General features: G+C 36.9%; 1 protein-coding gene across 1 annotated transcript; it reads right to left on the minus strand.

The window, feature by feature from the left end:
- Positions 1 to 8334: 8334 nt before the first annotated feature.
- LOC114151878 (ras-related and estrogen-regulated growth inhibitor-like protein) lies at positions 8335 to 10355 on the minus strand. Its single transcript, XM_028029375.1, has 4 exons — positions 10196 to 10355; positions 10062 to 10115; positions 9905 to 9981; positions 8335 to 9393 (listed from the first exon to the last, which is right to left on the minus strand). The coding sequence occupies exons 1-4, from the start codon at positions 10242 to 10244 to the stop codon at positions 8968 to 8970; spliced, it is 606 nt and encodes a 201-aa protein (XP_027885176.1). The 5' UTR covers positions 10245 to 10355; the 3' UTR covers positions 8335 to 8967.
- Between the last annotated feature and the right edge of the window lie 853 nt (positions 10356 to 11208).

Consider the following 11208-nt stretch of genomic DNA (forward strand, 5'->3'; position numbering starts at 1 on the left):
AAGCTGATTGTCCTGCATTCGTGAATACGGCAGTGTGTTTTCATCCTTTGTCCTTGGTGACAGGCTAAGGTTGACACTGCACGTGTTACCTTTCTGTGTGACCCTGGATGCCACTATGCAATTAATAGCATTCTTTACATTCAGGACTCTTACTCCACAACTCCTCCCTTTTTGGCAGCATTTTTCAGAGAATGAGTATCGCATGAAAGGACAGACCCCTGCTGTGGGGTCCGTGAGTAAGTCATGTGTGGCTCTTTTCATGTAACCTGAAGAAACTTGTTCTGTACAAGTTTCTTAAATATGCTGCTGTTGTCATCAGAAGGTGGCAGACCATTGTGTCAGACCTTTAAGTCTGACGCAATGTTGCTTTTTCTGAGGCTAAAGATTATAGCAAAGAATTGGAAATGTTGAATTCTTTGCCGTAATCAGCTCTGTCCTGACAGACGGGGCTGATTACTTCAATTCCTGACATTCAAGTAATTAAACAAATGGTCTGTTTTTCCACCAAACAGATGGTTTTAGATCAAAGATATACAGAGTCTGACACAAAACACTTTTACTTTATTTTGTGTGGTTTTCCAAATCTGAAACTACAAAAGAGCCAAAATACTGAGTCCCTAGACCAGGGGTCCCCAAACTTTCTCCTGTGAGGGCCACATAACTTGTCCCTTCTCTGATGGGGGGCCGGGGTCAGTTTGTAACAGAAAAAGTGTGACGATTGTAAGAGTGCTAAACATAAAAATGTATTGTTTTTCAGAAAGCACAATCAAATAACCTTTTCTGGATTCTTCAGAGAACAAAAGTCAGGAAATAACACTATTTATGAAATAAATAATAACCAAATAACACTGGGTTCTCCACATAAAAAAAAAGGGTTAGGGTCAATTATATGCATGTATAAAATAGTTACTAACTAGTAGTTAATAATAAATAAAGTTCATTACTAAGGAACATTTATTTTATTGCAAAAGTCCAACTTATCAAATAAAAATGCACATATATGAAAATACTCTGGTATTGTTCAGGGGGCCGGACCAAATGTGGAGGCGGGCCGCATCTGGCCCGCGGGCCGTAGTTTGGGGACCACTGCCCTAGACTATCTAAAAAATCCACCTGTTTAGAGTTGCATTTGAATCATAACAAATTAAACATTGACCAACATATTTGATGTGTATAGAAGACTTTGATTATTGCATTCATCAAAATGTAATGCTTGTTCAATTGTTGACTACATGGTGTCTATCATGACTTTGTATTTTTGTTTTTATGATGTCAAGCACTTTGAACTGCCTTGTATGGGCTTTACAAAAAAAATGACTGATTGATTGATTTGAATATCAGATGCTTATTAAAGGTCATTGTCAGGTTCTTTTTCATTGGTGCCCCATAAATTAGTTCTTTATAGAGGCCTAATTTATTATGAGTCAGCATTACTTCCTTGTATCCCTGGTGCTGGCAAGAAATTCTGCTTAACTTTGCTTTTCTAAGTCTCTGATGCGTCTTCAGATCCAAAGTATAGTTTGACAATATCTTTATCTCAATAGAAAAAAAGTCACATTCTGGTTGGAATTTGAAAATGCACTCAATCAAGTCTTTGTGAGAGCAACTTTGGCTTCAACTAAATAAGTTAACAGCATTTAAAATCATTCCAGATTTTTGACCAATCTGGTAAAAATCAGATTGGCTGCTGAATGGGAGTCCACCATTCAGCAGCTCCCAGTGAGCGTTTTATCACCCTTCACGGTGTAATGATTCACTGAGACACCACGCCTGATTGCATTTGCCAGCTCACATTCTAAATAGTTTTCTTTTCCCTCCATGTGTGCTCCTCGTTAGAGAGAGAGCGTGTTTCCAACCATTCTTTTAACTTATATTAGATCAAAGCTTTATCAGTTCTGCCCTCCAGACATGCCTAGCCAGTGTGGAGTCTCTGGTTATTGAAAGATCAAACAAGCAAAATTTAATTGATCCACAGAATGATGTCAATAGAGTCCTTTTCAATCAAGTGGAGGGCCTTTACACGAGTTGCTGGTTTTCAGTGCTTTGCTTCATTTACATCAGTCATGTCTATTAAATGCATCGTGTAGAGACGTGGGTATAGAAAAAAGTACTGTGGTGATTTGCAAGTGTTCAGCTCTAAACTGAAATAACTGCAAACAAGCAAATGACTGATCTGTGTCATTCAAAAGTTTTCATACATCATTAAATTCTTTACATGTTGTGACATCACAGCCACAAACTTCATTGTATGATATTGGTAGTTTATGTGATGAACAAAAATCAGTGCATAATTGTGAAGTGGAGGAAAATTATGCATAATGTTAAAATATGAGCAAATATAAATCCTGAAGTTGTGCCATATACTTGTGTTTAGCCCTCTCGAGTCTGACACTGCTAAGTCACTTTCAACACAATCCATCTGTGTTGAAAGTGGTTGTCTATATTTAGTAGTTGTCAAAAATGTGGATGTAGAGCTCTGGAAAATGTAATTTTCAAATTTTTTCCTATCTTGATTTAAGATATATCTTGTTTATTTCAATTAAAAACAGACAAATCTGTTTGAGGAAAAATAGAAAAATAAAAAAGATACAACAACCTGGTAAGAGTTCACACTCTTCAACACTTGAACCACTTTTTGATTTCATTTTGATATTTTGTCATATTGACATCAACAGTTTTAGTCAGTCTAATTTACCTGAAATAAATTCCCAATTGGAACTTTTTGCATCCTCGACCTAAAGCTATAGTTTGCGGCGACACTACAAATGATCAAAACAATCTGGTTATTCAAAAATACTAGATTACATCAGCAACTATGTATGACAGAAATGTTCGGTACTTCCTATTTATTTGGACAAACAAATAGGGCTGCAAGTCCTTTCTTCTGAAGAAAACACCCAGATTTAGTTAAAACTTCCAAGTACTTTTAGTCAACCATATTTCGCACTCACAATCTGAAGAACCTAAACTGAAAATTTTGAGAAGCATTTCAAAAAGGTATGTTTAGCTCAGATATATTACTCAACAAAAAGAGCACACACACATTCTGTGATATATGTTGGCAGGCTTATTAGGACCTAGGGTTAATTCTCTGCAGATAGAAATTGGATTTCGTTAAAGTGGATGAACTCATGACAGGTTTCAGTTTACCTATCAGAGCAGCTTTAGGTCTTTGCAAGAGAGCAAGATCAACATAAATCTGCCTTGTCTGGCTCTTTGGAGTCAAAACAAGTGACTCAAAGATCAAGAACTCACACTGAATGGTTTAGATGTTTTTAAATGTCCCCACAATTGAAGACCTGATATAAAAATGCTCATAGAATTTATCATATTTCAAAAGACTAAAGACTATAATTGCAGTAAAAGGTGATCCTATGAAACATTCACTAAGGGGGTGTAACACACCTAAATGTATTTGACACATTTAAGATTTTTGTTCTTTGTGAAATTAATGTAAACCTTCTTAATAATGCTCTACTTTTTGGTTGGTCTGTGGTAATTAAGTAAATTACAATGACACTTGTTAAGACCAATATATTGACAGCTAATAGCCCAGATGGGCTTATACTGACTCTGTTATTTACATAACAAAGCTTTGAATGTTGTCCATCAGAATAATCTTTACTGCCTGAAGTTGTGGTTTTGGCCAAAAATAAAAAAATAGCCCCAAACTATCTCGAATGGTTTTAACTGTTGGGTGTTGGAAATTATTTAAAGATGCAGGAAAATATAATGGAAGAATGAGATAAATCATTAAATCTTAACATGGAAAATACAAGCGCTACTGAACTTTGAACTTTCAACGACATTCACTGCTGGGGGTAAGTAATGGTCACGGTGGTTACACATCAAGACCTTCTGCTGAGCAGTCGGCCGCTGCAGGAGGTCTGATAAGTCTTTGTGGGAGAGCTTAGCAAACACAAAAGGGCATGAGCAAAGATATAATTGACATTTCTGAAATGTTATCACATTTTACTGAATAATCTAAGGCACCAGCTCTGAGCAACAAAGATTATTCTGCGGTCCATGATTTCCTGTGTAATTCTTTCATTAGCAAATAAAGTATTTTTTTTGTTCATTGCCAAAGGCATAGAAAAGAGGTATGAGCCTGATTCACCTAGGGACATCAAGCATATTTTCTGAACAAAAATGAACTTTCTTTAAAAATTAAAGAAAGACAACTTTTATAAATGTACCAGAACTAAACGTTTTGGAAAAAGCAAAACATTTAACTTTTGCTACAAGGTCATGCCACTGGGCTGCACAGTGCTGTATTCTTTAGCACTATCTACTCACAGCAAGGATCATTTTCAATCTTGGCTCAGTTCTGCAGCCTATTGTGCATACATGGGTTTTCTCTAGTTCTCTGCTTTCCTCCCAATGCCTAAACCCTGCATGATAATTGGTAAATTGACCTTTGGTATAAGTTGCTGTGAATGCACAGTATGTCTTGTACTTGTCTCTGTGTTGGCCCTGTAATGGTCTGGTGACCTGTCCAGGGTGTAACCAGCCTCTTAGCCATTGACTGCTGAGATAAGCTCCTGCCCTCCTGCGACCAATGAACAGCACTAACTGGGTACCGAAAATGCTGAGCCCAACATAATCCAATTAGCCATACTTCCACATTTTGCTGGAACTTACTATTATTTGCTAATTGCATTATGTTTTTATCATGTAAAGGACTTTGAATTGCCTCCATGCTGAAATGCACAATATAAATATGACTTATTTTTACCATCCAGCCATATTTATATTTATATCATGAAATGTATTTTGAAGTTTAAGTAGTTTCTTTTAATGAATGCAAAGAGGAGAAGGGTGGGCTCGTGCCTACCTACAGCAATAATTGAGAGAGAGGCTGGGTACACATTGGACAGATACAAATTGAAAATTTCTTTTAAAAAACATGTGTTCATACAATTTTGCAGCGCTTTCAGTTAATTGTGTACTTTGGTCTTGTTCTATTAGGTTTATTCAGAAAACAATGAGCAAATACAGTGAACAGGAATAAACATATGTGTTTGTTCCTGTCTTTATCTTGTTCAGGGTATTACCCCAATGTTCATTTGAATTGTTCATGTCCCTTCCCAGCATACAGTCATATGATCACCCTGTTCTCATCCACTTTTTGCCAGATCCTCATAGTGTGTCCTTGTTCTTCATTTGTTGTTGTAGGTCCAAACTGTGCTGTTTGTGTCATTACAATTCTTCATACTAGGATTGTGGCTACCGCCTGTCTGCATTTGGCTTCACAACAACAATCCAACATTACATTTGTACAGACATAGTGTGTTGGTGTATAAGCCTCATTAAAACGTGTATTGGACATAAGATTCCTGGTTTAGTTGCATTATACAACTTCACCTTTAAATATGGCCAATTTTGTACGTTTGTTATTTTCATCAAAACAGATATCGCTTTCATAATCCCGTAATACTAACATGCAATCCAAGAAAACTAAGGTGATTTCTCATGATAAATAAATGCTGCCCTTTAGAAGTATCATTTGTGGATGCTTAATGTTGTATTCTCTGAAAATATATATAAAAAAAATCTTGCTTTGGTCCTTCTATTTCTTTGTTTATGTTGTCTTTAAACCTGCTAACCTCCTTAAGAACATAACAAACAGTTAGCTTTACAGTAATGAAATAAACCCAGCTCGCATTTAATAAGGAGAAAGAAAATCACATTGTGCATTGATCAGCTGTGTCTCTTTAAAACGTGCTGTGAGCCAGAAAGGAAATAGTCACAGGTTGATGTCTGAAAGGTGACTGGAAGGGAAAAGCTAAAGAAAAAAAGAGCAAATTATTTCCTTATTGGGTTTCTTTGGAGTCACAGATGATCTGCTCACGTGCAGCCAGAAGACTCACATAAATGTTCATACGAAACTGTCCACTTTAGGAGCACTGATGGTAATCTTACTGTTTGACTGAGTACAATGGCATCTATAAATCTTTAATGTGAAATTACTTTAATTTCTCTTACATTTATGACTTTGATTTTATGTATTTAATCAGTGTAGTGGTTTGTTTAATTCCATGGGAGATTCATAAATTTCTAAAACATGCATGACAAAATCAAAGCAACAATCCATATGTTTTTGGTGAGGGAATAATATTATAACACTGAAAGGCTCTTATGACCGATCAGAAGAGCCTTTCAGTGTTTTTAACACGCTCTGGTTCCAAGGAAAGACATCCACAGCTGTTTCTGAGATAAAATGGTTGTTTATATGTTCCAAAAAAATTTAATTATGACAACAAAGTGCAGTTTCTTGGTTTAAAATTACTTACAGTAATAAAATTAGGCTTCCTCAAGTTCTAATTCCAACTTTAAAATCAGTTTTATCTAATTTGAGGTAAATTAAATCTGGAGTTTTGGGAAGAAATACTTAGATTTTAAGTGTTATTCGTAGTCCAGTTTTAGAAGTTTTAATAGAGTCTTTTCAAATAAAATGTAATTTGTATTCATAGAAACAACACTTTGGAACAAATAGGAAATGCTGCCATCACACTTACACGATTTGTAAGTTTTTCTATTGATTAGTTTGCAGATAGAAATATAGTTTGTAGGCAAGGTGCAAAATGTTAGATTTCAAAGTAACACAAAAAAATGTACTCTTTAGAATAATTAATGTTGCTCTGTAGCTCTGCATGTGTTCCAGGTAACCCTTGACAATCAGCACTTGACAGTAAGAGTTCACATCCACTTGCACGTAATTTAGCTTACAGTTTTTAATCCTCACTGAAAGTTCTCTTTTGCAGTTTTTGCAAAAATCAGTCTCCAAGTTCCTTTTAGTTTTTTGTTGTGCTTTGATCCTAACATGAAGATAAGCACCAGAATGCCACCCTCCCCCCATCCTCTGTATGGGGGGAGGGTGCTTACATTTTCCTTTCTAAGCAGACAGATGGATGGACGGATGGACAGACATAATTTCCCCAAAATTACACAAGAGATTTTATGCAGATCAAGATCATTATCACTCAAAGTTAATTTTCTAACTACAGAGTGGTAATGTGGCTAAATCTTTTATTAATCTTACATTGGAATGTCATGCTGACAGTTTTTATAAACACATGATTTCAGTTCCAGTAAAGCCACAAGCAGCTCTCACAGGTAAAGCATTTTAGTCTGGGTGGTGTTTGTTATGGGTTCCCCATGTGAAAATCTTGAGAGGTCACAGACAGTGACAGTGACCTGTAGGGGCCATAAAGCTTTGTTAACCCCTGCCTTATTCCTGTCACATTCTTCATAGACAAGAAAAGAAAAGGAGGACGAGCGGCACCGGCTTACCTGCCATTTGCCCCCATGTGCAGCTGCCTTGTTAATCACTAGCATGGACATCTTCCCAACACCTAACAGCAGACAGTTTTTCTTAATCTCTCAGGGTCAGATCATGTTTATTGGATTATACTTCAGGCCAGTTAGAGGTTTTTTTGTTGTTTTTTAGGGGTACCTCCTCCAAATAGTTTCAGATTGGGATTTGGACTCCAAACAAAAGGAGCACTGATATGAAGTTTTGCTTCAACATTAGAAGGTGACTTAAGAAATCTTTTCAAATTATTGTGGATTTTCTATCATTAATATTTGAATAAATTCCCCAGTGTGGATGCAAATAAACTGTGGACTAATTGTAGCCAGTAACAAGGTCCTGGGATAATTCTGCCAGTTATATGACTGTGCTTCCTATCAAACGTTGTAAAGCTCATTTAAATAGCTTAGTTTTCAGTTATTGATATTTTTTAGACAGATTCCAAAAGGTTTATTTTTTTCTGATGTTTGAGGTCAGAAGCAATTACGAGTCAAACTTAGTCTGCTTTATTCATCCTGAAACCAGATCAGATGTGTGCTGAAAATCATTTTCTTTTTGCAGTGCCCAATTAGGACCAAGTTCAAATAATTTAACTGTTAATTTGAGGTTCATTAATTTAGGTTCCCCACACCATCCAAAATCATATGTTAGGTACATTTTCTCCGGTTGTATGTTTTTTTGGGCTTACTTCTATGTTAGACTGTGAAGACCATGTGCTACATGTGAAATAATGAGTGATTTGAAAAGTCACACATATGTCTTCATATTTATGTGGATTCGAAACATTTCATGGTGTGTCACACAAGTTATTTTGAGGGGACGGCAAATTTACACTGTTATACAAGCTTTTCAGTGACAGCTTCAAATTGCAAGAAAGTGTCATGTCTTCACTGTTGTCCCATGAACAAATATAATTACATGTTTACCATATGTGATTGCTGTAATCACTTTTGCTAGATGTTCGATTCTGTAAATTCTTATTAGCAAGAAAAGTAGTGTAGGAATTCAACATGGAAGACAAATGAAATATAGGTTCATTCTTTATTTCCAGCTGTAAACAATAATGGTTCACACTCAAGGAAATGGAAAAACAATATTAAAAATAAAAACACACTCCGTTATTTTAGAAACATTTTTCTCGAAGGTGCACTCCTCCTTCTATGCAACAAATATTACACTTTGACCAAACTGAATTTCACAGTTTTGAAACTTATGTTGTGTTAAAGGCTATGTGTTGTTTAGTACAATAGACAAGAAGTGAATGCATGGAGTTATGCAGCTTTTAGTTTAAAATGACAGTATGCTTGAAATGGTTCTTTTAAGACCATTTCTTTGGTACAAGCATCAACAGTACTGGAAGAATTTGAATACACTTTTATGTTTACATGAAGACACCTAAGTCCAGTGTGCACTTTTTATATAACACCGATAAATAAAGATTAAATATCCTGCACAAAACAGTTTTTTTACAGTCCAGAAAGATGAAAGCCATTTTCTTGTTGAGGTCCAGGAAACATCGGCAACATGTGTGTTTTAGTTCATATTTTCTGAAGCTTGATAGCTTATCTGAATTCAGAGTCATTTCGTACTATTATTTTTTCCATCTGGTAAAATGCCCACAATTTCCAGCCTTTTCTTCTCCCTTCATTTTTCTCTCAAAGTGAATCTGTCCTTCTTCTGGCAAACACAGCAGACATGCTTTTTACTATGCCCTTAAACCTCAGAGGTCTCTTTGTGGTGAGCTTGGCATCCTTCATCCTGTCCACAAGGCCGTTAAACACAGAGACAACGCTGTGGTAGTTCTCTGCAGCCGAGACTTCATAGAAGAGGCAGTCCATGCTGAGGGCCAGCATCCGGCCCTCCTCACTCAACACTGTCCGTCTGTGGAGCAGGTCCTTTTTGTTGCCCACTATCACTATGGGGACCTTATCCCTGCTAAAGCAGTCTCTGGTGGATTTGATCTTCTGAACCAGCCTGCTGATGGCGTTAAAGCTGGCTCTGTCACAGATGCTGTAGACCAGGACGAAGCCGTCTGCCCACTGGATCTTCTTATGCAAATGTGAGGCTTCCACAGACAAATCCTGCAAAATAAGACATTTAATAAAATTGCTGCATAAATTCAGTTTTTTTTTTCCACCTGGTTTTTGCTTAAGATCGGAGGTCTTGCATGAACACCACTACCCCCATATAGGTCAATTGCAATTTTCCCATTCATCTTGTGCTATTAATGCCTGAACAAGAGTTCAAAATGATCTTTTTGGCTTGTCACACTATTAAGTAAAGTATTCACAAGTCTGAAGCTGTCTAAAACATGTTAAGGTTTGATCAGTGTAAACATTTAAATTCAAATTATAGATGATCAAATATAGTCCAGATTTTTTTCTTCTCATTTTCTGCAGTCCTTACATTGTACATAATACAGATTGTGTCCACAACAAACAGACAGATAGATTTCCAGATTATTTTGTATGTGGGCGCCCCTCAGGGTGTGGCACCCTGGAAAGTGAACCAGGTCACCCATCTTCTACTACATATAAAACATCAATAAGGCAGAATCTTACAAGATTTATGAGGTCTAGATAGCACATATACCTGAGAGTAAGGCGAGTCCCAGATATTCAGAGTGACCTCTCTGCCATCTACTATAAAACTCTGGCTGTAGATGGATTCTGAAAAATGAAAAGAAATTTGTGTCAGAGTTCATTCATTGAAAAGGCATCAAAGTTAAGGGAGCATAATGGGAACTTACCGATGTCTCCATATTCACCTATAAATCTCCGAGTCAACAGGCGCACAGTCATTGCTGAGGAAGAAAATAACCACCTTAATATTCAAAAGCAATTCCAGAAGAGTTAGTCTTCTGTGGAAGAAAACGTGTTTTACCTGATTTCCCGACACTTTCTGTCCCCATAACAACAATATTGGCTTCCATTGTGAGTAGGAAACTTGTTAGATGTCCATGTGTGGATGAGGACCGGGTCCGCTGTCCCCGCAGCCGTCTGAAGGCAGCTGTTATAAGACGGACAGGTGGGCGGGGCTAGCAGGCGAGCAAAACAACAACTGTCAGACCTCTGCTATAATTTAATGATTTCTATGTCACGTGGCAAAGAGACAGCGCGGGGGGGGGGGGGGGGGGGGGGGGAGAAATCAAATCAAATCTAGACTCAGTGTGTGTGGTGCTAATGCTCCTACTGTACTGAGGAGGTGCAGCCCTACTAAACCCTTATTATAGGTTTCTCTCTAAAGGGCGAATATAAAATGTGAGATCTAATTTGAAGAGTCGCCCTTTGTCCCCCCAAAAGTGCATTAGTTACCCAGTGAATGAATTCAGAATCCAAACTGAGGATGAAGTTCTTGTTTAAGTTCGTCGTGAAAAAAAAAAAATCACGAAATCTGATGATCAATCAAATCAAGACAACTGTGCGTTTTTGAATTCTCTGATTAATCTGACTAGTCATCAGTGCTATTGAACACAGTTTTCTGTTTATATCTAACACTGTATTATTTGCTGACCTGCTTTCAAAACTAATTAGGATAATTATGTGCTTGGTTTTATTAACCCGCGGCTACGAAAGTGTGTGGAACATCTAGATTCAATAATCTGGAGGAGTGACTCTACCTTTGGCAATGAAGTGTTGTGAAACCTAGAGGACGTGACAAAAGAGAGTTGATAGAAAATGTTGTACTCAAATTGCTGTTTTTTAGTATAAATAGTGCATTTTATTATAGTTTGTGAAATTCATTATTTTATTCACCGTTTTTATGAAATTCTTAGCAGATTTCTATTCTCTGAGTGGGCACTGTTCTACTCAGAGTTGCCACAAGGGGGAGGTGTAGTTTAATAAATCCCCTGCCATAAAGACTTTATCAGTTTTTGTTTATTTTCCTGTGGTTAG

The sequence above is a fragment of the Xiphophorus couchianus genome, chromosome 2, assembly GCF_001444195.1.
Source record: "Xiphophorus couchianus chromosome 2, X_couchianus-1.0, whole genome shotgun sequence".
NCBI classification, from domain to species: Eukaryota; Metazoa; Chordata; class Actinopteri; order Cyprinodontiformes; family Poeciliidae; genus Xiphophorus; species Xiphophorus couchianus.